Consider the following 27,669-nt stretch of genomic DNA (forward strand, 5'->3'; position numbering starts at 1 on the left):
AGCAAGGTCAGCAGCCTGCCTGCACCTCAACAGACAGCACAGGGGGTGCACCACATAGAAACACATAAAAGAGATTTAAGAAGAGCACCTAGCTGCACTCAGCATTCATGGGGAAGTATTTTTTTGGAAGCATGCAGTCTAGAAATTTTTTGTTCGCCAATAAAAGTGTGATGTGACAAAGCATGAGGTTTCCTTGTATTCCTTGTGTGCCGCTGGGACTACAGGAGCTCCCTGACTCCGTCAAAGGGTTTGATAGGTGGGACGACACCATGTGAGGTCAAGGTACTCCCCATGCTGCAGTCTTACTGGGTGCAGGTAAATGGCAAGGTCAATGAAGGAGGCAACAACAAAGCTGCAGACTGCTGAAGCTTTATTGAATTGGTTGGATCTGTCACTAAGGACCATGTGAACTGTGCCTGTATTAACATGTCCTGAGCTCCCCATGTATCTCATAGTGCCTTGCCTGTGATCCCTGGGCTTCTTCAGCATCCTGGGCCTGGTTAATTTTCTCTCCATCTCCTCATCGTCAGAGGCATTGTGCTCCATGATATCCTCATTGTTCAGTTGCTCTCCCCTTTGTAGTGGCAGGTTGTGCAGTGCAAAGCACATCACCACGATACGCAAGACCCTTGCTGGGCCATTCTGAAGGCCTCCACCAGATCTGTCTACACACCTGAAACAAATCTTCAAAAGCCCTCTTGCCTGCTCGGTGGTCACTTGAGTGGCAGGTGTTGAATCTCTCCTCTGCAGCAGTGCCAGGGCTCCTCACAGACGTCAATAGTTATGTCTTCAATAGGTAGCCCATGTCACCCAGCATACATCCGTGAAGGCGCAAGGGGGATCTGAAAAGGTCTGGCACTTGGGCCAGCCTCACTAGGAACTGTGCACACACCTGCAGGAAACGATAGTGTTGGTCACAGACCAGTTGTACATTGAGCGAGTGGAAGCCCTTCCTGTTGATGAAGGCTGCTGCCTGGTCTGTGGGAATCTTGTTGGCCACAATTGTGCAGTCGATCACACCCTGCTCCTAATAGCCCAGAATCATATGACCCTCTTGGCCTGACTGTCTGGATTGGTGCACTAACTGGCTGGCCCTCTTAAACATGGTATTGGTGACCATCTAGATGCACCAATGTGCTACAGACTGGGAGACCCCACACATATCTCCAGTGGATCCCTGGAATGATCCTGTTGGGCAGAAATTCAGTGCCATAGTGACCTTCAGCACCACAGGCATTGGGTGCCCAGCACTTCCCAAGGGGCTCATTTCATCCTCCAACATGGCACACAGCTCTGTGACAGCCTCCCTGGGGAAGTGGAGTCTTTGTCGACACTGCTGCTCAGACATCTGAGGGTAGCTGAGCCTCGAACGGTGGACCCTCTATGGAGGTTAACTTCTTTGCACACGAGGCTAGTTGCGTGCTCCTCTGCTCCCTTCCCCTCTGTTTCCCCCCCCCCCGCCCTCCCCTACTCAGAGGCTGGCACTCCTGCTGCTGTCTGGAGCCAGTACTGACCTCCCGCTAGCTCGTTGTAGAGGCCTGCTCAGGTCGGGAAAAAAGAACCTGACCGATCCACAGTGGACCCGAGCCCGACCCGGCCCGAGTCCCTCCGATTTTGCCCCGAGCCCGACCTGACCCGAACCCGCCCCAACCATCCGTTTAATTACCTTCTGACTTGGAAACTCCAGGAAGCTGCAGCGCATGCGTGATGACGTCATAGTGACGTCACTGGCTCACTGCGCAGACACAGTTTCGTCCCAGACTCCAAGCTCAAGTAAGTTTTTTAATTTCAATACTTACCAGTGGAGCACTTACCGTGTGTGTCCGGCCCAACCCGACCCGACTCGACTTGGACTCAGCCCGACCCGACCCGAGCCCGAAAGCTGTACCGGGACGATGGGCCCGAACCTGACACATGTCATCAGGTCCCGTTGGGGTTGGGTTGGGTAGCAGGCCTCTAGCTCACTGTGGCCTTATATCTGGCAAGGTTCTGAAGCCCTGTGGTTCCTGTGCACTTCTTTTAAAAAAATCAGAAAACCCTGTTAAAATTGAAGTTAACTGCCTGTTTGACAGGCTTAATTTCCTGCCTGCTGCATGTGAACTTGAGGTCTTCCAGCCATGCTGGTCACCCTTCAGAATATCTGATTGCAACATGATTCGTCAGGCTTCAGTCCCGCGCTTCCCATCCCGATATTCTGACCCTTCCCGCCTCCCAGCCCGACCCCAATGAGCTATGAAAATTCAGTCCTAAGTTTCTAAATGGGGTAGAGGAGCAGTGTGATCTGGGGATACAGATACACAGCTCACTAAAATTAGTGAGGTAGGTTAATAAGGCCATAAATTTAAAAAGCAAACAAAACACAGGGGTTCATTTCTAGAGGGACAGAATTGAAAAGCAAAGAAATTGTGCTAAACTTGCATTGAACTTTGAACAGTTCTTGTCTCTATATTATATAAAGGATGTAGAGGCACTGGTGAAGGGACAACAATGATTTCCCATAATGATACCTGAAGTGAGAGGTTATACCTATCAGGAAAGATTGAACAGGCTGGAGCTCTTTTCTCTCTTTGAAAAAAAGACTGAGGGGTTACCTGATAGAGGTCTTCATGATTATGAAAGGGTTGATGGGGTAGATGTAGAGAAGAGGTTTCCACTTAAGGATGAGACCAGAACTAGGCGCCATAAATATCAGATAGTCACTAATAAATCCAATAGGCAATTCAGGAAAGACTTCTTTACCCAGAATGTGGAACTCACTGCCACAGGGAATATTTGAGGCAAATAGCATAGATGCATTTGAGGGGAAGCTAGTTAAGCACATGAGGGAGAATAGAAGTTGATGAGGTTTGACAAAGAGAGGTGGAAGGAGACTTGTGTGGAGCAAAAACACCAGCATAGGCCTGTTGGTCCAAATGCCCTGTTTCTGTTCTGTCAACACTTTGTAACTTTATAATACACTGGCAACATTATAGAGCACACTTGTAGAATTATACAGCACTTTGTTTCCAATGGAACAGTAGAGACAGAAACAATGCTTTGTATTGATTCAGTTTGCCGTTATTTGTGACATTTTTGTGGCTTTTTTTTACCATAAGAAGGAATTCTGCAAAAATATTCTGAATTGTAAAAAATTAGCAGAAATTTGCTCATACTGTTTAGCAAAAGTTTTGTGGACAAAGCTTTACCAGGGAATCCTGTACTTGGCAATTCGCACACATACACATTCTTTTTTATGTATAAATATATCTGTGCTGGGCTGCCATCTATTGGCAATAAAATAAAACTAGATGATATTTGACAATGGCTATGTTTGCTGACAACACCACCACTAGGTGGCGCTGCAATGGCACATGCGCAAATGCAGACTGCGCCACTAAAACATCACAGTTTGCGATGTCAGACAGCTTTCAGGATTAAAGATGGCCCTGCTGAAATAATCACACGATGGCAACCTAAACACATGGCAGCACACAATGGCCGGAGGGGAGGGAGGGAGCAAGCGGGCCAGAGGGGAGGGAGTGAGTGAGCGGGCCGGGGAAGGGAGTGAGCGAGCGGGCCGGGGAGGGGAGGGAGCGAGTGGGCCAGGGAGGGGAGGGAGCGTGTGGGCCAGGCAGGGCAGGGACCAAGCGGGCGGGCAGTGAACAAGCAGGCGGGGGTGTGGCAAGCGGGCAGTGAGCAAGCGGTTGGGGGGGTGGGTGGCGGTGAGCGAGCGGACCGGGGGCGGTGAGCGAGCACGTGGGAGGGGGACATAGGGGCCACTAGATTGCTTTGACTGGGAAAAGGCCTGACCTTTACCTCAGAGAGTGCAGTGAACACCAGAATGGTGGTGAATGGTATTGGAGGGCAGTGTGTGCCTGTACCTTTACACCGGATGCACTTGGAGTGCAACCTAGTTTCAGGACCGGTGACCATAGGGATTGTCCCTAGTTTGCCTGTAGACAGGGTTGACCTGCTCCGAGGTAATAATCTGGCGGGGCCAGGTGGTAGCTTCCCCAGTAGTGAAAGAGAGACCACAGGGAGGTAGCAGGATACAGTCCCCTGCAGTTCCCCTGAATGTATAGTGAAGTGAATCAGGCCATGATCAAAGCAGCTTCCCCAGAGGAGACTGAATTGGCACTGCAGGCAGATGACCATGAGATCGGTCTGTCTGAGACTTTCTTTGGAAAGTTAGAAGACCCAGGAAATGAGTTAAATGGATCTTCCCTAACTGAGGCTCAGTGTGCTGACCCAGTATTGCGCGAGTTTGCACAGGCTGGCCAGTCTGAAATTGAAGCAGACGGAGTCCCTGATTGCTACTATTTAAAGAATGAGGTACTGATGAGGAAGTGGAGTCCCCTCACAGACCTGACAGCAAGGAATGGACAGTGGTTCACCAGTTAGTGGTGCCGCAGAGGTACCGGAGAGAAGTATTAAGAATGGCCCACGAGATTACAGTGGCTGCACATGTCAGTATACGAAAAATCAAAGCCCGCATGAAACAGCAGTTTGACTGGCCAAAACTCCACGATGATGTGGTGGAGTACTGTAGGAGTTGCCATATGTGCTAGGTTGAGGGGAAACCCCAACCTACAGTGAAATCTGCACCCCAAGTCCTGTATAAATGTTTGGAGGGCTGGTGAACTGTTAGGGACTCCTGCCGAGAACAAAGCTGGCAAAAGGTTAGAAAGGAAGGAGAAAGGGGGACCAAGAGGGCAAGTTAAAGAAAGTCCGGGAGGAATCCCCATTGAAAACCCCTACTGTCCGGTCAGCCAATCCCGAAATGTTTGAAAAATTAGACCCCACATCCTCCTATGTAAATGCAGACACTAGAAGCACCTCACCAGAGTTGCTAACAGCATTTACAGGAACCTGCAGAGACAAAGAAAGTCCTCAAGAGGGCAGAGAAACCGAGAGGGTGATGCCTCACCTAGTCAAAGTGCCACAGGGGGAGTGCAGTAGAATCTGGACAAATGCCTCCAAGCAGGAGAGTCCCAGAGGACAAATAGAGGATTAGCAAGGAATCCTGCCCCACAGTCAGGAGAAAAGGGAACCAACCATCCCTTAAGGTGAAAAGCCCTTGCATGACTCATCAAAGCACTGAAAGAGCGTTCAGAGTAGAACCACCCACTGCTGACGTCCATGAGCCGAACTTCCACTCAGGGCTAATTAAATCTAACCCTCGCCCTGCAGACCTCACAAGAACAAAGACACCCGAGGCAGTCATGGAAATGTGAAAACTGAAAAACTTCCCCAAAAACCACATGTTTACTGGGATGCCAAAAAGGACAGTTTAAAGCAGCACTGCTACCAAGAAAAGACAGGCTGTAACAATTGTTAGGATTTCTGAATGAATGAGAGAGATGCATGTGTTTTTTCCTGTACTTATCTTCTCTCTAGTCCCTTTTATGAAATGCTCTTTTTAAAAACAAAATCGCATTTCATTCTGCTGGGTGTGGAGGTGTCGTGAAGACCCCTCACCTTCAAGAATGAGGCATATTAATTTCATCATATCAATATTAATTGTAAACTGTTACTGGAGTGAAGAAATTACTTGTTTAAAGAGATCACCAGACATTTGGCTGGAGGACATTTGCATACGAAGAGACAGTCGCTTAGGAAAAGACATTGATAGCTGCTTACTGATTCAATTAACAGAGATTGGTCTGGGCAATGGTGATCCACATCTTGTCGGTGTAAGAGACAGCACTACACCTCCACCACTGAAAACTTTGAAATCCACAAACCGCAGGAGCGGTTGTTCCCAAATAAGGGGTTAGTCACATGACTAATCTGCTGGCCAACTTGGAGTTTTAAATTGTGTTCACAGGACAGTTTAAAGACTGACTGCAGATTGCAACTGAACCTGGAACAAGACAGCCTCTCTGCTGGTTGGCTGTCTCTCACTTTCTCACAAACCTCCGGACCCAATGAAGTCGCTTAAACCTCAAGAGAGAAAAGACTCCGACATCGAAACAGGTTAAAGCATGCACTGGGCCCCAACGAACGGCAAGACTTACTGGCAACCAAAGACTCAACATTGAACTCAAAGGACTGTAATTACAGCCCCACTATTGCCTCAAATTTTTCCCCTTTATTCTTTCTACTTTATCTGTCTCTATCTGCATGTGTGTTTATCGCTTATGCAGGCTAGCGTGGTCACGTTGCGTATTCGTAGTCCTTAACCGAATTAGAGTTTAAGGTTAATAACTTTCCACCTTTCTTGTTCAAATCTAAGAAAACCTGTCTAATTGATTTCTTTGCCTTACAATTGGAAAGTGGTGAACAAGGATTCACTGAGGAGGGAGCTAAAATTAAACCCTGTTATGGTTAAACCAGGCAAAGGCTGAGAAGGAACCCCTAGACCCCTTTCTCATCTGGTCGTAACAATATATAATATATATATATAAGCGACTACAGTTATAACTAGTTCCCTGACAATTGCTGAGCAATTACATTGGGACATTCAACCTTTTGGACTGTATGTTATTATATTCTTTACCAGACGAAGAAATTATTATGTCATATAACCATTTGTTTGTTCTTTTTGCCAGGAGAACATATTACTTTGCCCCAAAGGACAAGGATTAATCAAAGTAATTGATTTTGGATCAAGCTGCTTTGAGGATCAAAAAGGTTTGTACAGAGAAAATATCTTTCATTTTATGCATTTTGTTGTACTTTCAAAAGAAAACAATGTTTATCTCCTTGGTGTGCATGGACTAACCACCATTTGGGAGCCTACACTATGGACAAAGCAGGTTGGGTTTCACCCAATCAGAGCTCAGTTGTTTGCGACATGGGACACACCTCCTAAATAGTCAGTGGCTCTGATGAGGCAGAGAAAAGAAAGTCACTAAAGCATTTATTTTCAAAGAGTTGTTTTTTTGCCAATTTCAGGAGATGGAATGGGTAGAATAGGGTAGATTTGATAGAAATAAGAGCAAAGTTTAAAAACGAAAGAATACAGAAGAAGAATATTGGATAAATAAAAACAATGAGCAGAATAAAAGTTGAAGGGTCATTGACCTGAAACATTAACTCTGCCGCTGTCTCCACAGATGCTGCCAGACCTGCTGAGTATTTCCAGCATTTGTTGTTTTTATATTATATTAGAGCAGAATAAAATGTTTAGTACCTTTTATTTGTGTTTAGGAGCTCTTAGTCAAATTATTTAAATTTATATTGAGCATTGCTCCTGACATTTGAATAATGTTATTACTGCAATTGAAGATGGAAGTTTCAACATCACATTGTGTGAAAAGAAAACAATAGAAATGGTCATAGGAGAGACACCCATATTCCCCTGGAGAAGAGATATACTTGGGTGATTTTACTTTATTTGCTGTACACCTGAAACGGCATGAGGAAATGTGAAGACAGTTGTAAATCTAAGGGAAAGGAGCAGAGTTTGTTCCTGTTCTTCCTTATGCCGAAGCAAAGTCCACATCCAGGCTCACTTCCTCTTGGGCCTTCTGCCTAAAAAAGCACAAGGAACTACAAGTGTAGCTTTAGATCTAAGAGATCTGCATCTGGCCTATTGATCATCCTAGGAGTGGGAGTCCAGTAAGAATTTTGAGACTTGCCTGTAATGTTGTTGTCATCCTGCTCCAGGACCCCTGCAGACCTTCTGTTCTGTGGTGATCTGGCAGCATGCCCTTTTGCCAGCTCCTCATAGGCACTCCTCCACTGGTGTGCCAAATGATCATTGAGAGAGGAGAAATCTGAGCGAGGGCCAGGAATACTCCCTCCAGCCTCATTGTTGTAAATACGTTGGGTCTCCAGCTGCTATAGTCACAAGCCCAGTTACACCCACTCACATAGCCCTAGAAAATCCTGGGGTAGTACATTGAAGACAGAGTTCTGACATGATGGGCTGAATTTTCCCAGCCCCATGGAGAAGGGGTTGGAGGCAGTGGGGTGCGGGGGGGGGGGGGGGGGGGGTGTTGCTGGGAAAATAGGGGGAAGCCACTTCGGGACGTCTCCCCGACGCATCCCCGTCTCCGGGGGCCTTTCCCAGGGGCCGGCTGGGAACTAGGTTGGCTGCCTACTCCATGGAGATGAGCAGCCAATTTGGGCAATTGAGGCCCCACTTAGAACCATTTTGCAAAGGGCCAATATTTCCCCACCATCAGAGCGGTCCCCCTGCCGATGTAGAGGCTGCCAGCTGATTGGAGGCAGCCTCCCGGTGGCAGGCCAGGCGGCTATCAGAGACAGAAACTCCCTGCCCCATTGACGGGTCCACAGGGAGCAAAGGCCACATCTGCATCCATCACTACTCCTGTGGAGATGTTCCCCTTCCACCCCAATGGTCCTACCAACTTTGGTCCTGTTTATTTGATGCCTTCTCCGCAGACAATCATTGACGGCTCCATGTTGAGGCGCCCTTGCACTCGCCTGCTTGCCTCAGCAGCGCCCACCTGTCTTGGTGGGCCTGCCAGTATGAAATGCTGTAGGCCTTCTGATTGGGCCTGACATCACTGCAGACAATCTGATTGAGCATCCAGCTTCAGGAACCTTAATAGGACATTGAGTACAGAGGCCACTTCCTGGAAGATTGCACTGGCAGGCCCAACATCGGGGTCCTAATGCCCACTGAAAAATTCAGCTCAATGAGTCTACACCCCATTTTCCTCCTCTCTCTGCCTTGGGAATGTCGATCTCTCCAGGCAGAGGGTAAAGAGAACTCTGCTATAGTATTTCAGAAGGAAGTAAATCTTATGTGGTGTTATCACACTAAGTGAGCTGATATGTTGTTTTGGGGTGGGCACCAGGGCTTGTAAGGTTTCAGAAGAGAGTTGTGGCAGCAGTTAAGAGGACTATGTGAAGACAAGTCTAAAACCTCTCTCTCCAATATTCCTGGAACCAAGGGACTCCTTCCTCTGCTTCCAGTCTTGCCATTCCCTGGTCCCTTTCCTTGTTCTCCCAGTGCCCAGGGCATCCTCAATGCTCAGAATTCAGTGTCCTTGGTAGCACTTGGGTTAACACCCTTGTTCTTATTAAACCTCTGACTCGCATGAGCAATGCTATGGTAGACTGTTAATGTATGTTATAGGTTAAAATAGAAATTGCCAGACATTTTGTTAACATCTGTACAGAGATAGGATGGGTTGAACCTATGGGTGCAAACCTTCTTTACCACTCACTTATTTTATTTTAATGTTTAAAATCTATTATGTTTGTACAACAGTTTATACATACATCCAGAGCAGATTCTACCGCTCACCTGAAATAATTCTGGGTCACCAGTATGGATTAGCTATCGACATGTGGAGCTTTGGCTGTATCTTAGCTGAGCTCTACACTGGTTACCCACTCTTTCCTGGGGAAAATGAAGTGGAGCAGTTGGCTTGTATCATGGAGGTATGAATAAATTAGGTGTCCCCCTTTTTAGTTATAGATTTCTTTTTTGGATTATCTCTTACTGGGTTTGTATGTTTTTTTTCTTGAGGTATTTGGGATTCCACCAGCAGAAATCGTTCAAACTTCACAAAGAAAATGTTTGTTTTTTGGTAAGAGCTGGAATTGAATTGAGAAAAGTTTTTAAGTTCAAGTTCAATAATAGTGCAAAATAGTTCAAAATATTTTTAAGTTACTTGGACAATAATTCGTTTTTAGCAACTTATTGACATTTATGGGTTTGGGTGGAAATAATAGTAACCTGCAGATTAGAAAAATAAGTGATGCGAGCAATCATCAGAGTACAAAAAGAAATAAAGGTAACGTAAATACTCAGGGAACAGAGAAGGTTATAAGAATAATAATATACCTGTTTAAAAAAATCAAGCAGGAGTAACAAAAACAAAGTATATTAAATTGGCAATCCACCAGTATACAGAGCATCATCAACAGGGCAGGATAATTGAAGACAGTAATTAGAAGTGAGGAAACAGATGTAATAGGGAAAGCAGAAACATGGCCACAGACAAGAAAGGATCAACAGTTAAAATTGTCGGCTGTAATGTATTTAGTAAAGAAAGGGAAGGAGCAAGTGGTGGTGGGGTAACTGTGCTAATCAGAAATATCATATTGGCAGTAGCAAGAAAGGACATAACAAACAAAAAAAATAGAAATAGCATTGATTGGATTGAAATAAAGGTTAGGAAGGGATTGGTGACACTTTTAAGAGTAACCTACAGATTGCCAAATAGTGGAAGGAGAAGATAGAGAAATATGTAGGCAAATCTATTGAATGAAATGAGTTAAACAATACTACTATAATCATGGGAGATTTCAACTAGAGTCCACACCACTTATACTAACCATGTATTAAAAATAACCATTTCCAACACTGTAGAAGTCAATTACAAAGGTGACGCCTACAATGTATTAAAGTAAGCCAGCTGTTTTGAGCAGACTCAGCTGTTCAATAAGTGCCTTGCAACTTGTTAAAGTGTCTAATTACTTAATTCGCTATACTTAACATTTTGAAAGCTCTGCAAAGCTATTACGCCAATGGCTTTGTTGAGTGATAATTTTCTTTCATCCACTGACCAGTGATCTGAATTTTTTTTTAAAAGACATTTAAAAAAGAGAAGCTCAGGATGGTCACCTAGTTCGCAACATTGTATTCTACACTGCAGTGCTTGTGAAGAAGGAGATGAAATGTCTGCATTTCCCAGCAAGAACCAAGACCCAGGAAGTTTAAAGAAACTGTTTGTTCTCTTTTAGCAAGAAGAAGAAATACTGCTAAGTGTTATGTTTGACTGACTGAGTGACTGTCATAAGCACCTCCCCATCTGTGGTTTTTAAGCTGGTGTCTTTCTCTGCAGCAGAGGAGAAGCAACTGGACTCTGATATGAGCAGACCCTAAGTGGGGGGGGGTCCCTCCCTCCATCCCTCCCTCCATCCCTCCCTCCATCCCTCCCTCCGTCTCTCATCTCTCTCTCTCTCTCTCTCTCTCACACACACTCTCTCTCTCTCACACTCTCTCTCTCTCTCTCTCCATTCCAACTTGAAATCTTTCAAATCCTGCTGTTAACTGACTACCTTTGCATACTTCGGCTACAACCAGAAATCCCATTGGAGGAAATCATCCGCATCGCTATCTCCAAGACTCACCGACCTTGTCATCTACCTCTTCAAACTAAAAGTCTCAGGACCACTGAATTCAGCCAGAAGCCAGCCGAATTACCAGACTTCACAGGCTGTATGCCCCTTTTTTATGAACTCTAACTCAACCAATCTACCTTTCCCCACTCTGTAACCTATTTGTGTGTGTGTGTGTGTAAATCTCTAGTGTATGTGTGTGAGAATGAAAGTTGGCACATTGTTTATTATTATATTAGCTCAGTTTAGGTACAATAAAGTTAACCTCTTTCTTGGTTAACTCGAGAAAACCTGTCCGATTGGTTCTTGTTATGATCATAGCAAGTAAGTAATCAAACACCTACTGAATTGGCCAGTACATCTACTTTAAGAATTAAACCTGTTGTGGTCGAACAAGTAGAGGGAATAGAGAGAAGCCCTTCAACCCCTCCTCACTTGACCATAACAAATACAAACATTTTGTTCTGGTTCTGAATAAGGTATATACATCTATCCTTGTATTGGGCTCTCAAACTCCTTTGAGGAGGTATTGCAACCTAAAAATAGATATTTAACTGCTTGAACACAAAGCACATCTAATATCTAACATCAACCGCTATAAGTGGTGGGACCGTCGCAAACGTGGTAATGTGTTTTTCCCACTAAGCATAGTAGACTGTGTTACGGTCAAGTGAGGTAGGTTACTTGCGCTTTAACGAACTCGCTCTTTGCAGGATTTAGCATGAGGTCAGCTGACTGTAATCTTTGGAAGAGGGCTTCTAACTGGTCTAGGTAGTTCCCCCAGGGGTCACTGTACACCAACAGATCATCCAGGTACACTACACAGTTGGGAAGACCAGCTACTACCCTGGTTCCTCAATCTTTGGATGGTGGCTGGGGCATTTGTTAATCCAAAGGGCATCACCCAGCACTGGAATAAGCCGTTTGGGGTAACAAAAGCCGAGATCTCTTTAGCTGAGGAGGTTAAGGGAACCTGCCAGTACCCTTTTAACAAGTCTATTTTGGTTATGCAGGTGGCATTTTCTACTCTATCTATACAGTCTTCCAGACAGGGAATTGGGTAGGAATCAGTTCTGGTCACTGCATTAATCTTTCTGTAATCAGTGCAGAGCCTTGTTGAGTCATTGGGTTTGGGCACCAGCACAACTGGGGAACTCCAACTGCTCTGACTGACAGTCAGCTTGTGCTCCAGCATATACTGAATTTCCTCCCGACCTTGGGTCAGTTTTCTGGGACCTAGGCGATAGGGATTTTTTTAATGGGAGAGGTCTCTCCTATATCCACATCATGTAGGGTTAGGGTTGTGCACCTGCAGACCCCTTTAAATGCTGTCACAGCCTTGTTAGGTCTCCTCTCTGTTCTGTGTGTAAATAGGAGAGTACGGTGTCTAATTTCCCTACCATTTCAGTGTTAGTTAACCTGACGGTAGGGGGTTTGATATGAGAATCCTCCCAGCCTTCATCTAACTCCTCCTCACTGTCTCTTTCAACCTCCTCTTTCCTGACTCCCTGACAGACATGTACTTGCTTGTCCCCTCCTGGCTATGATACAGTTTTAACATATTGATATGCACAGCCTTTGCTTTTTCCTACAATATGGGGTGTCAGTTATATAATTCACCTGGCTAATTCTGTTTACTACTCTGTACAGGCCACTGAACCGGGCTGTCAATGGTTATCCCTGTATTGGTAATAGCACTAACCCATGGGATCCGGCTGAAATGTTCTGGCCTTGGCACGTTTATCTGCCTGCCTTTTCATAGTCGCCTGGGAGGCTTTCAGGTGTTCCTGAGCCACTGCACGGGCTCTCGTGAGCCATTCTCGAAATATGGAGATGTAGTCTAACAGGGAAGATTCATCCCTGGGTCCCAAAAACCTCCTTGATTAGTTTTAGAGGACCTCCCACCCAGTGTCCATAAACTAATCCGACTAAAGCCAAGTGGACTCTGAGTGAGTCTCGGGTAACAAACAAAGAAAATCCCAGCCCTTTGTCCCAGTCATGGGGGTACTCATAGCAGTATGCCCTGACCATTGTCTTTAGGGTCTGGGGGTGATACTGCTCCAAAGCCCGTTGTGACTGTGGATGGTAGGCTGAGGACTTTCGCTGGGTTATGCCCAGATTACCCATGACCTTTTGAAAAATACTGGAAATAAAATTTGTGCCCTGATCCAACTGGATCTCAGCAGGCAGCCCATATCGGGTGAAGAATTGGGTTAGCCCCTCCACCACTACCTAGACAGAGATAGTTCTTAAAGGGATAGCCTCTGAAAATCGAATAGCCACATCCAAAATGGTGAGAAGATACTGGTAGCCCCCTTTTGTTTTCAGTAGCGGCCCCACACAATCTACAAGCACTTTGCTGAACAGTTCCCCAAAAGTCGGTATGGGAAATAGGGGTGCAGCTTTTATTGCAGGTTAAGGCTTCCCAACAACATGGCACAAGTGCCAAGTCTTACAGAGTGCCACCACATCTTTATGGAGCTGTGGCCAGTGAAAATGCTGTCTGATGCAGGCTTGGACTTTTCTGATACCGACATGTCCAGCCACTGGAATCTCGTGGGCTATTCTCAATATTTCCCGAGGGTATCTCGGTGGCACCACTGTCTGGTGAACCACTGCCCACTCTTTGTCTGCAGGCCTTCCTCACCAGAACCTCGACCTTTAAATAGTAGCACTCTGGAACTCCCGCTGCTTCAGCTTCAGTTTGGGCAGATTGGTAACTTTTTTAACACTGGGTTAAAGGCCTGCTCAAGTCACACAAAAAAAACCCAACCCAAACCCGACGGCACCACATCGGACCTGAGCCCGACCTGGTCTGAGTCCCTCCATTTTTCCCGGGCCTGACCCGACCTGAGCTCGACCCGACCACCGCAATGCTTCCTTTACCTAGCTTCCGATTCCCAATCTGAAGGAAGCTGCAGCATGAGCGTGAGGACGTCGTAGAGACGCTCAGTCGCTCAGGGCGCAGACTCAGAGTTTCCATCTTTGACAACCTGGACTCCCAGCTGAGGTAGGTTTTTTACTTTAACACTTCTTGCTGTGTGTGTCCAACCTGGACCCGACCCGGCCCGGCCCGGCCCGACCCGACCTGAGCCCGAAAGCCGGACCCGGAAGAGCAACCCGACCTGACCCGAACCTGACGCATGTTGTCGGGTCCCGTCTGGTTCCGGTCGGGTAGCAGGCCTTTTCACAGGGTCGGCTTGTGGAGCCTCAACCAAGGAAGACCTGTTTAACCCATCCTTTGGGTCCTCTAACTTCCCAAAGAAGGTTTCAAATAACTAGACACTAGGGCCATCAGTCTGTAGTGCCAGTTCAGCCTCCTCTGACGGAGCTTGTTTGGCCATGGACCAAATCACCACACAGTCAGGAAAAATACCAGGGACCTTTTCCTGTAACTGCTCTGTCTCCCTGATCTCTTTTTATTTCTCTATAAGGACTGGGGAAGCTACCACCTTCACCCCTGCCAGATCATTACCCAGGAGCAGGTCGACCCCGTTCACAGTTAAACTAGGGACAATCTCCAAGGTTACCATTCCTGAAACAAGGTCACACTCCAGGTGCACCTGGTATAAAGATATGGGCATATACTTTCCTCCAATACTGTTTACTAGCACTCTAGCATTCAATGCACTCTCAGGGGGAAAGGTCATGCCTTTTCCCAGCAGAAGGGATTGGGTGGCTCCTGTATCCCCAAGTATGACTATGGGCCTACTCGCCTCACTCAAGGGGTATGGGGTCACTTTTCCTCTGAATACAAAATCCTGGTAACTCTAAGGGATTTTGTTAAGTTTTTCTGCACTCTCAGCAGTAGGTTTACTGGGTTTTACTGCCACAGTTAAAGCCACAGCCTGGTCTGCTGTGCTTTCCATCAGGGCCCCTTTTCCTGCACTGGTCTGGTGTACCCTAACTAAACCTATGAGTTTTCCCTGTAACTTTCAGCAGTCAGCTCGAAGGTGACCTGCCTTGTTACAATGGAAACATACAGGCTTCCGGCCATCACTCCTGTTCTCAGCACCTTCCTTTTTGGCCTGAGGCGGGCCCCCTGTGTTTCCAGTTCTCCCTTCTCACTCATGGCTGTTCATCCTCCTTTCACCCTCCCACTTTCTATCCTTTTCAGGTTTTTGGAGGTGACTAGGGAAGGGTTTCCCTTGGGGAAAGGGCTTGTGAATAAGTGTATAATCATCAGCCAGGATTTCTGCCTGCCTGGCTCTTGGAACCTTTTGTTCCTCCACGTGTTTTTTATGGAAAGGATAAGCGAGTTTTTGAACTCCTCAAGGAGGATCACCACTCTGAGGTTTTCATAGGTGGACTCTATCTTAAGTGCTCATATCGATTGGTCGAAAGTAAGTTGCTTAACCCTTTCGAACTCGAAGTATGTTTGTTCAGGCTGCTTTCAGAAGGTTCGGAAGTTTTGGCAGTACACTCTGGTACTAGCTCATATGCACTCAGGATAGCATTTTTAGTCATCTCTTAATCTGATGAACTCTCATCAGGCAACAGTGAATAAACCTTAGGGCTTTTCCCGTTAGCTTGCTTTGCAATAACAGTGTCCAGCTGTCTACTGGCCACTTCAACTGTTTTGCAAGCTTTTCAAAAGAGTTGAAAAATGCTTCCATATCCCCCTCATTGAACTTTGGTATCAACTGGGAGAATTTTAAGAGCTCAGCACCTGGACCTGAGCTAGGGGTAGTTCCCTCACGAGCGGTGCCTTCACTGATTGTATTGGGTCTTCCCCTAGTTAGTTCGAGTTGCCTTAACTCCCTTTGGAAAGCTCTTTCTTTTTCCCTTTCCTAGAATTTTCTATCCCCTTTCTCTGGAAAAGCTCTTTCTTTTTCTTGGAATTCTAATTCTAATCTCCTCTGTAATAGTTGTACCTTAGCTAATGTTACTTTGTCTGTTTCAGATTCTATGTCTGTCTCCGGTTCTTCAGTGTCAATTTTAAAATGGCCTCAAGTTTTAGGATTTCAGGCGTCCCAGCTTTTGAACGGATAGTAATCTCTAATTCCCAGCTACATTCCTCAACTCTTCAACAGAAAGGGCCTTTAACCTGGTCCAAGTTACTTCACTCTGTTCTAGGAAGGTACCTGGCCTCGAATGTGGACATTTTAGTACTCTAGCACTGAAAACTGCAAGAAAACCTGTATTGAAGTTTTTAAAGTCCTAACAGGACTTGACAGGGTAGATACAGGAAGGATGTTCCCGATGGTGGGGGAGTCCAGAACCAGGGGTCATAGTCTAAGGATACAGGGTAAACCTTTCAGGACTGAGATGAGGAGAATTTTCTTCACCCGGACAGTGGTGAGCCTGTGGAATTCGCTACCACAGAAAGCAGTTGAGGCCAAAACATTGTATGTTTTCAAGAAGGAGTTAGATATAGCTAAAGGGATCAAAGGGTATGGGGCGAAAGCCGGAACAGGCTACTGAGTTTGATGATCAGCCATGATCATAATGAATGGCGGAGCAGGCTCAAAGGGCCGAATGGCCTACCCCTGCTCCTATTTTCTATGTTTCTATGTAAATGATTGCTCGGGATCAATTTGGTTTCCCGCTTCCAATTTCCCATTTGTCTTTGGATTTGATCCCAGAAATAAGCCCCCAAATTTCTGTTACGGTCAGCTCTCCTTGTTTGACCACAACAAGTTTAATTCTTTCTCAAAATAGATGTACCGGCCAATTCAGTAGGTATTTGATTATTTACTTGCTATGATCATAACAAGAACCAATCAGACAGGTTTTCTTGAGTTAACCAAGAAAGAGGTTAACTTTATTGTACTTAAACTGAGCTAATAAAATAATAAACAATGTGCCAACTTTCACTCTCACACACACATTAGAGGTTTATACACACACGCGCAAATAGGTTACAGACTGGGAAAAGGTAGATTGGTTGAGTTAGAGTTCCTAAAAAAGGTACACAGTCTGTGAAATTTGGTGATTTGGCTGGCTTCTAGCTGAATTCAGTGATCATGAGGCTTTTAGTTTGAAGAGGTAGATGACTGGTTCAGTGGGTCTCTTGGAAATAGCAATGCAGATGATTTCCTCCAACGGGTTTCAGATTGTAGCCGGAGTATGCAAAGATGGTCAGTCAACAAGCAGGATTTGAAAGATTTCAAGCTGGAATGGGGAGAGAGAGAGAGAGAGAGAGAAGGACCCCACCCCCTACCACTTAGGGTCTGCTCATATCAGAGTCCAGTTGCTTCTCCTCTGCTGCAGAGAAAAACACCAACTTAAAACCACAGATGGGGAGGCTTGGCACATGACAGTCACTCAGTCATTCAAACATAGCAGTCGGCAATATTTCTCTGCTTGCTGAGAGAACAGGTAGTTCTTTTAAACTTTCCTGGGTCTTGGTTCTTGCTGGGAAATGCAGATATTTTGTCTCTTTCCTCACAAACATTGCAGAATAGGATACAGTGTTGCAAATTAGGTGATCATCTTAAACTGAAAGGATGACTTTGCTGGCAGTTTGTCTTTTTTTAAAAAGTCTTTTTTTAAAAAAAATACAAATTCAGATCTCCAGCCAGTGGACCAAAGAAAATTATCATTCAACGAAACATATTGACGTAACACCAGTAAAACAAATGCAATAAAATAATACCCAAAGCTGCTTGAAGTCTTCACTTTTTGACTGTCACCTGTAACTGCAAACAGTGCAAATAGCAGATGGAGAATTTGAGTAGCTTCTGTCAGCTGTTTGCACTCTTAACAAGTACTGGAGGCAGTTGGAAAATGAAGAATTTAGGCAGCTTCAAATAGCTGATTGAAGCTCCTTGAAGACCTGGCTTTTCCTGAAATCAGCAGAGCTTTTAAATCGTTAAGTACTGAACCGGATGAAATAGCCAGTGCACTTTTTCGGTTTTAAGTGGGGCCATTGTAATTGATGCCTCAGTACTGCCCTTTGGTTAGCACTATTTGTCCGATGCAGGTGGCTGTCCATGAAAAGCATAAATGATGAGTATTGTATTTCCAATAAAGTGGAAGGGAAAGGGAGAAAAATGGGAGAAGGGGTTGGGGTTAGAGTTTTTACAGTGTGTCTTTTCAGGTCCTAAATATAGGAAGTCTAATAAAGTAGGTAGCACTGCTGGCCCTACTAATGGCAAATGAACTTGAGCCGATAACACAAGTAAGCATGAGAGACCATTTAGGGATTAGTGATTACCATATGATTAGGTTTAAGATAATGATTGAGAGAGAGAAAGAACATAGACAGAAGTAATAGACTGGGAGGGAAAAGCCTGTGAGGGAATGAGGATGGCGTGATAGAAAATAAACAGTTGAAAAAATATTGACCAAAGAAGTAGAACAACAGTCGATCTAAGGGAATGGTTCCTGACTCAAAGGTAAGCCATCGATCAGGGTGTCAGGGGGTAATTGTAGTCAAGGGAGTGGGGAAAAGCACTGTTCTATTCCAGAAAGCCAGTTGGTGAAGGATAGAACTGGAGCCAATATTAAATATTGTGTAATAAAAATGTGTAATTTTTATATTTATTTACAGAGTTACACGTTTCAAGCATACACCTAACTGAACAACCACAGTTTTAGTCTGTGTCTATTTATCAGGTGCTCAAGTGACTGCCCAGTTAATGCTGACCACCATTCAATTAAACACAATTAATATGCAATTAACAAGCACAGGGTGGGGAATGCTAAGCTTTACTTGGTGGACCTTGGGGTTTCAGCAACAGATGAGCTGAAACAGGGGTGATGTTATGGAATTGGAAATAGGCATTGTTAGTGATGACGCGAATATGTGGTCATGAGTTCATTTCAGGGTGAAAGGTTGCGAACGGACTGGTTTAGTCTCAGACTGTTGCCAGGGAGGGGGATGGAGTCAGTAGCTAGGAATGGAGTTTGGAACTGGGACCAAAAACAATGGCTTCAGTCTTCCCAATATTTAATTGGAGGAGATTTCTGCTCATCCAGTACTGGATAGGTTGTCTGATAATTTAGCAACAGTAGAGGAGCTGAGGAAGGTGACGGTGAGGTAGAGCTGGGCATCGTGAGCATACATGTGAAAACTAGTGCTTTTGGATGATGTTGCCAAGGGTAGCATGTAGATGAGAAATAGGAGGGTGCCAAGGATAGATCATTGGGGGCACTGGAAATAATAGTGTGGGGGCAGAAAGAGAAGCCCCTGCAAGTGATTTTCTGGCTACAATTAGATAGATAAGAATGGAACCAGCTGAGAGCAGTCCCACCCAACTGGATGGCAATGGAGAGATGTTGGAGGAGGATGGTTTGGTCAAATGTGTCAAATGTTGTAGACAGGTCGAGAAGGATGAGGAGATAAGAGCGAAACTAGAGATAGAGGCAAGTTCAGGGCTAGGTCGGGGGAAGCTTTGGAGGAAGTTTGGTCTGGTGGGCTAGTGGAAGGGAGGGACGCGGCAGAGGCAGCTAATTGGATGGTCTCGATCTTAATGACAAGGAAGTCCATGGAATATGAGAACTTGCTGTCACATGGAGTGGTTAAAGCAGATAGCATTGATGCATTTAAGAGAGGTTTGATGCAAAAGCTGAGGATGAAGGAAATAGAAGGATATGAGGACTAGGTGGAAAGAGGTAAATAAGTAGGAGGAGGCTCATGTGTAGTGTAAAAACCGTGAAAGACAATTTGGACTAAATGACCTGTTTCTTTTTCTATGTTGGAGGCAAGTTGAGGATAGCCTGCTTACAAATTGTAGGATAGATGCTTCACAAGCTCTACATTTCTGAATGAATAATCGCCATGTCTATATTTTTAAATTAAAATCAAGTTTCAAATATAGTGTCCTACTATACTGGAATTTAGGGGTGTGCTGGATGTATTCATTAATTGGCACAACTGTATGTGAATGTGAGAGTAAGACAGACAGACTGCTGGGTAGGGGAGGGGTGAAGCTTTACAAATAAATTTCTGGAATTGAGCTCTAGTTGGGGAGTGGCATCTCTCAGCACTGTATGTTATAAATGCAGGCAGGCACTGCCAACAGCTATTCCTATTGTACTAATCTTTGCTGTAACATGAAATGTTAAATTGCATAACCTCCACAAACAGGTGCAGGGATTGCGATAGGTGATTAATCCATGCTCGTTGATTGTGCTGCAGGCAGGACACCAACTTCGTACTGCCTGCTCATTTCCATGATTTCTGCGTGCAGCTAGTGTTCCCCGTGCTGTTCATTGGGGGGAATGAATCAGTAGGAAGCCTATATCATTAGTGATTAACACTTACTAAAGCTAGCCTGCCCCTATTAAAGGGAAGATGCATTGTGACTGGACGGTGCTATGATCATTCCGAATATTGTGCTGTGGAAGAATCAGCAATGGATTTTTTTTTTTTTTATTTCCAAAATATACTTTATTCATAAAAATCTGTAAAAATGACATTGCCAAACAGTTTCCAAACAGCACCAAAAAATACAAACATTGCAAGGGATATCAGTTTCCTTCAATACTCTCATGAGTTTCTTCCCAACCCTTCCGTTTCACAATTGTCATGTCAATTACAGTTTTACATTTACAGCAATTGAGAATATTAACGATACAGTTCGAGGGGTTTCTCATGGATCCAGCCCCTCAGTCCAGCTTGGTGGGGGAACCTTACACTGTGGTCTTTCCCCATTGAGCCTTTGCTGCGGCTGCCCCAAGCTTTAGTGCGTCCCTCAGCACGTAGTCCTGGACCTTGGAATGTGCCAGTCTGCAACATTCGGTGGTGGACAACTCTTTGCGCTGGAAGACCAGCAAGTTTCGGGCAGACCAAAGGGCGTCTTTCACTGAATTGATAGTCCTCCAGCAGCAGTTGATGTTTGTCTCGGTGTGCGTCCCTGGGAACAGCCCGTAGAGCACAGACTCCTGTGTTACAGAGCTGCTTGGGATGAACCTTGACAAAAACCACTGCATCTCTTTCCACACCTGCTTTGCAAAGGCACATTCCAGGAGGAGGTGTGCGACCGTCTCTTCCCCACCACAGCCAACGCGGGGGCACTGTGCGGAGGGGGCGAGACTTCGGGTGTGCATGAAGGATCTGACGGGGAGGGCCCTTCTCACCACCAGCCAAGCTACGTCTTGGTGCTTGTTTGAAAGTTCTGGTGATGAGGCATTCCGCCAAATGACTTTGACGGTCTGCTCGGGGAACCATCCGACAGGATCCACCGTTTCCTTTTCCCGTAGGGCCTTGAGGACATTCCGTGCAGACCACTGCCTGATGGACCGGTGGTCAAAGGTGTTTTCCCGCAGAAACTGCTCCACGAAGGATAGGTGGTACGGCACGTCCCAACTGCACGGAGCATTCTGCGGCAATGTGACCAGGCCCATCCTTCGCAACACCGGGGACAGATAGAACCTCAGCACGTAGTGGCACTTGGAGTTTGCGTACTGGGGATCTACACACAGCTTGATGCAGCCGCACACGAAGGTGGTCATCAGGATGAGGGCCACGTTGGGTACATTTTTCCCGCCCTTGTCCAGAGATTTGAACATCGTGTCCCTCTGGACCCGGTCCATTTTAGATCCCCAGACGAAGCGGAAAATGGCTCGGGTGACTGCCACGGCGCAGGAGTGGGGTATGGGCCAGACCTGCGCCACGTAGAGCAACAACGTGAGCGCCTCGCACCTGATGACCAGGTTCTAACCCACAATGGAGAGAGATCGCTGCCCCCACATGCCCAACTTTTGTCGTACCTTGGCTACTCGCTCCTCCCATGTTTTGGTGCACGCCCCGGCACTTCCGAACCATATCCCCAGCACCTTCAGGTAATCTGACCTGACGGTAAAGGGGACAAAGGATCGGTCAGCCCAGTTGCCAAAGAACATGGCCTCGCTCTTGCCGTGGTTAACTTTGGCTCCCGAGGCCAGTTCGAACTGGTCGCAGATGCTCACCAGTCTGCGCACGGACAGCGGATCCAAGCAGAAGATGGCGACGTCATCCATGTACAGGGAGGTTTTGACCTGAGTGCCTCCGCTGCCTGGGATTGTCACCCCTCTTATGCTCGCATCCTTCCTAATAGACTCAGCAAAGGGTTCAATACAGCAAACAAACAAGACCGGGGACAGAGGGCAGCCCTGTCTGACTCCAGATTTGATCGGGAAACTTTCCGATTCCCACCCGTTGATTGAGACTGCGCTACTGATGTTTGTGTAGAGCAGTTGGATCCAATTGCAGATTCCCTCCCCAAACCCCATTTTGGAAAGCACGTCCATCATGTAGGTGTGCGATATCCTGTCAAAAGCCTTCTCCTGGTCCAGGCTGATGAGGCAGGTGTCCACCCTCCTGTCCCGTACGTAGGCGATCGTATCCCTGAGTAGCGCGAGACTATCAGAGATCTTCCTGCCGGGTACAGTACAGGTCTGATCGGGGTGAATCACCAACTCCAGAGCAGACTTGACTCGACTGGCTATGACTTTGGACAGAATCTTGTAATCAACATTAAGCAGTGAGATGGGCCGCCAATTTCTGATTTCTGCCCTCTCCCCCTTCTGCTTGTAAATGAGGGTGATGATGCCTTTTCTCATGGATTCTGACATGCTGCCGGCCAGGAGCATACTCTCGTATACTTCCAGCAGGTCCGGGCCGACCCAGTCCCACAGGGCCGAGTACAACTCGACCGGTAAGCCGTCGCTCCCGGGGGTTTTACTCGTCTCGAAAGACTCGACGGCCTTTGTCAGCTCGTCCAGAGTTAGCGGCTTGTCCAGTCCCTCCCTCCTGCTGTCATCTAAGACCTCTGTGATAGATGACAGGAAGGACTGGGAGGCTCTGCTGTCTGTGGGCTTTGCGTCATACAGCCCAGCATAAAAGGATTTGCTGATCCTTAGTATGTCGGACTGCGAAGACGTTACCGAGCCATCTTCTTCCTTCAGGCTGCTGATAACAGAGCTCTCTCTGTGTACCTTTTGGAAGAAGTAACGCGAGCACGTCTCATCCTGCTCGATGGAGCGGACTCTGGACCGGAAGATGATCTTGGAGGCCTCCTTGGCAAAGAGCGAGGCCTGCTGGCTCTTCACCTCTTGGAGGTCCTCCTTGACCTCGACCCCCATTGACTGCAACCGGAGTAGATTTTGCATAATTTTCTGGAGTCGGGACACTTCCCTCTGTCTCTCTCTCTCGCCTTCTGAACACCTTTGTGGATGAAGAACCTCTTGATGTTCTCCTTAATCGCTTCCCACCAGTGAACTGGAGACTCAAAGAGGGGTTTCACGGTCCTCCAACCTTTGTAATCCCTTTTGAGTTCCTCAACGTTCTCTGGGGTCAGCAGTGTCGCATTGAGCTTCCACGTCCCTCTGCCAACCCGCTGGTCGTCCTGTAAGTGACAGTCGGCCAGTAAGAGGCAGTGGTCGGAGAAGAACACCGGCTTGACGTCGGTGGATCCGACCGTGACAGCACGGGACACAAACAGGAAGTCAATCCTGGAACGGGCAGACCCGTCCGATCTTGACCATGTGTATCTGCGCTGCGCTCCATCTGCAGGTTTGCTGAAGACGTCGTGCAGTTTGGCATCCTTAACTGTTTCTATTAGGAATCTGGACGTAGTGTCCAGTTTGCTGTCGTCACTGCCGGATCGTCCAGCCGCATCGATGATGCAGTTGAAGTCACCGCCTAGGATGACCGGCCTGGACGTCGCCAGCAGCAGTGGGAGCTGCTGGAAGACGGTCAGCCGCTCGCTGCGTTGTACCGGGGCGTACACGTTGATCAACCGGAGCGGAGCGTTGTTGTACATCACGTCTGCTACGAGGAGGCGACCGCCCACCACCTCCTTAACATCGGAGATGGTGAAGTTACCTCCCCGCAGCAGAATACCCAGGCCGGAGGAACGGCAGTCATTACCCCCCGACCAGATCGATGGCCCGTGGGACCACCATCGCGACCACTGCCTGTAGGTGCTGAGGTGTGGTATTCCACACTCCTGCAGAAACAGTAGGTCAGCTTTGACCTTGGCAAGGTAATCCAAGGTTGAAACACATCGCGTAGTAGATTTAATGCTACGCACATTAATGGAAGCAATTCGTACACCCATTTTTTACTAAAAATTAGTTGTTGCTTCCCATACCATTTGTCCTCGCTAGTCCCAGTCCTTTGGGATGTTCCTGCATACCCATCGTGTGCGCAAGCAGTTTCACGTTGGTTGGGCTCAGAAACCCCTCCTGAGTTTTCATGCAGGGCTTGTGCCGCTCGGGTGACATCGGGGGGGTCTTGTAGGCAGAGAGCATTGGGTTGTCCTCAGCTGCTTCCATCTGTTCCTCCTCGAAAACGTCACAGCTCCCGGTCTCCCGGAGCTCAGGTGCGCCAGACGTGTCTTTGCTCCCGGTGTCCCGGAGCTGAGATGCGTTGGCCACGTCGTTACGTGTGGGGCATTGGGGTTGGGGCACGCCGGAAGAATCAGCAATGGATGACATGAGAGAGCATGCACCAAGAATTTTGGATGCTGCACTGAAGGTCTTAGCAGGAGATGTACAAAGAAGTAGTGATGTCCTCTATTGTCAGGGTTGCTGAAGGCCCTCTATATACATACTCAGAAGGCAGTGGCAAGAATTAGTGGAGGAGGTCAATACCAGGAGTGTAGCCCCAAGGACCAGGATGCAGTGCAGTAAGTTTAATGACCTCATACAAGTTGTCAAGGTCAGTGAGTGCACCTTCAAGTACCATATCCTATCAGTTGCACCACCAGTCTCATTCAATGCTCAATTCACTACACCCTGATGACTCACCTACCAACAATGTCTGTCAATCAGGACTCATACCCAACATTCATACTCTTTACCTCACCCTCACACACTTAGCATTGTTGCAAGCCTCACACCCACAACTTAAAGTTGAACATTCTGGCAGTTATTAGATCATCACAGCCACACCACCTAAACATATTAAATGACACTCATTGACACACTTCCCTCTTTTTTTGCAGGAAAAGATGCACACAACAGGAAGTAGCAGGAACCCCCCATGGAGGAGATAATGCTGGCTATTACGGGAAGGGCCATTGCTGAGGCTGAGAATTGTAGAGTTGAAGCAATTGAAGATGAGGGTATCCATATACCTAATCTTCCTTCTCTCATCCCATTTCTCCCTCTTCCATCAATGTTTTCTGATTTACAAGCTTTAGATGGTGTCAGCAAGTAATTCTTACTCTCCCCTCACCAAAGCCCAACCCTTGTCTGTTTTTCATTTCAGATATTCAAGCACTGGAAGCTGCTCAGGCAGTGATGGAAGAAAAAGAAGAAAGTGAAAATGAAGGGACATTATCATTTGATTTCACAGTCTCAGCCACCAGCTGAGATACTCATACTGCACGTAATGTAGAGGATAGCGTAGAGGTGAGATCAACACGTGGTGAGACACTGGGCACAAGTGTTGTGGAGCCACGGCTGTGGAAAAGGATAGCACCAGTCCCAGCTCACCAGAGGACACACAAAAGTGTCTTCTGCCTCTTCTAACAGCTTGTCCTACTCTGCATGGCCTCTGCTCAGTTACCCAGTCATGCTAAATGCCAGAGGAAGCTCTACTAGATAACCTATGTTTGGAAGAAAATGGTTTGCTCACAAGACTTTAAATCACCAAAAAAAGTACTTCAGCACCAGCCAGACCGCCTTTAAACTATTATGGAAAAGCATGCAAAACATGTAGAATTGCAGCAACAACCAAAAGAAACAATCTAGCAATGAACCTGTAAGTAGTTGATATCTTTAAATAGTGCTGTTGAGGGATCCTTCATCCAATTCTAACCCTCCCCTTGGTCATTGTCTCAGGCTGAAACTGACTGTTTGAAACCTCGGTGTCCTCTTTGATAATGCGCTGAACTTCCAACCCATATCTTCTTGATCAAGATACCACCTACTTCCACCTCTAATATCGCCTATCTCTGCCACTGCCTCAGCCCAACTGCTGCTAAAACCCTAACCTATGCTTTTGTTTTCTCTAGACTCAACTATTCCAATGCTGTCCTAGCTGGTCACCTGTCTTCCACTCTCCATAAACTTGAGATCATCCGAAATACTGCTGCCCCTATCCTGACACTCCAAGAACTCTGTGTTCCTCCATCTCTAGCCTCTTGTGCAGCTTCCATTATTTTTGGCCCACCAATGGCAGCCATGCTTCCATCCATCTAGGACTAGAATTTCCTCCCTAAATCTCTCCAACTCTCTCTCCTTCTTTAAGAAACCCCTTAAAACCTACCTCTTTGACCAAGCTTTTAGTCACCTGTCCTTTGGCTTGGTGAAATTACACTCCTTGGGACTTTGCCCTACGTAAACAATGCTAAATAAATGCGGTGTTGTTGCTGTTGAAGGTGAGGAAGCAGTAAAAGCCTGACGGGATACATAGTTACTCCTTTCCTGTACTTATTATCACTCCCAAGAAGTACTGACTACTGGCACCGTGGTTGGATGCCATAGGATGGCAAACAAAGGGTTTTCACACTGTCTACTCTCGGAAGAGAAAATTACCTATAAGCAACATCACAGGAACATACTCCCTCTGTCTCCCTTCCAACCTCTGGACTCTCATCCCAAATTTGGGGAATGTACTGGAAATCTTGCTGGGCACTGTGGGTTGGGGTTTCGTACAAGTGAATTAGTGCATTTTGGAGAAGTAGGATTGGAGATGACAGCCAATGGTTGTCTTAACATTCATCTTCTCACCTCTCTGCAGTTCCTGAAGCACACAGAGAGCTGAATTTTCCTATCATTGTCAGGACCCCGACATCAGGACCATTTCTGTGTCCTGACCCTGCCTGGGTCAAAGGTGAGCTGAAAGCTGGGTATCTGGTGCCGTGGTGACCCCCTCCCCACCCCCCACTTCCCGGCAAAAATGCTCAAAGGCAGGATTGCAGCAGGGAGCTGGCTCAACATGTTACTTTCTGAATTTGCTCCCGTTCCTGCCTCCAGACCCGCCTTGGTGGGTTTGGGAAAATTCAACCTGTATAATCTGCAATTACAAAACATTGTAAATCCCTAATTCTGAAAGTGCTGCTCATCTACCATGCTTATCTCACATTTTGTGCCCTCCTAGATGTGCCATGGTAATGCACAGATGAAGAGCAGCAAGATGAGACTGGACCCTTTGTGAGGAGTCACACATTTTGACACATGGTCACAAGGTGTCTCGCCTAAGGCTGATGAACCTTAGGACCAAAACATAATGGGCCCCACTGTTAATGGAATGATGCTTGCAATGTATCAAAAATTACAAACACTGAGGGCACAAAGTGTGCTGCAAAATATGAAGAGTTCACTGATCCCATCTGCAGCACCATGATAAGTGTGTGTGCAGCATAGCAGTCAGTCTTGAAACACATGGCAACTCCACAACAATCACATGACCCTCAACAGAGACTGTGTACTGAGTACTCTGTGACAGGCACCTCATCTCCTGGCTCATCAAAATCTCACCTCATCTGGTATGGAATGTCAGACTGCTGATAATGATGCCTTGGGTGCTAAAGTGGAGAGGGCTATTGTGTCTGGACTGTAATTGACTAGGGTTGGAATCCAAACAACTGTCTCTTAGGGCATCCGTGATCTGATTGTAACTAGTCAGGCAGCTTTCCCAATGATCAGTGGCCAACCATAGCCCAACACTAGTGGCCTGAAAGGTGTGTACTCCCATAGTGACATCTTTGCTTAGAATAGTGCCACTTGTGTACCTTCTCATCAGCCTCCTCAGATGTCTGCACT

General features: G+C 46.5%; 1 protein-coding gene across 1 annotated transcript in view; it reads left to right on the plus strand.

Moving 5' to 3' along the window:
- Window positions 1–27,669, plus strand: part of dyrk4 (dual-specificity tyrosine-(Y)-phosphorylation regulated kinase 4) — a 126,915-nt gene that overhangs the window by 76,768 nt on the left and 22,478 nt on the right. Inside the window, exons 8-10 of the mRNA XM_068059726.1 lie at window positions 6,531–6,612; window positions 9,167–9,339; window positions 9,428–9,488. Of these exons, the coding sequence (XP_067915827.1) occupies window positions 6,531–6,612; window positions 9,167–9,339; window positions 9,428–9,488 (316 nt within the window). The remainder of the gene's footprint in view (window positions 1–6,530; window positions 6,613–9,166; window positions 9,340–9,427; window positions 9,489–27,669) is intronic.

This window comes from Heterodontus francisci, chromosome 27, assembly GCF_036365525.1.
Source record: "Heterodontus francisci isolate sHetFra1 chromosome 27, sHetFra1.hap1, whole genome shotgun sequence".
NCBI classification, from domain to species: Eukaryota; Metazoa; Chordata; class Chondrichthyes; order Heterodontiformes; family Heterodontidae; genus Heterodontus; species Heterodontus francisci.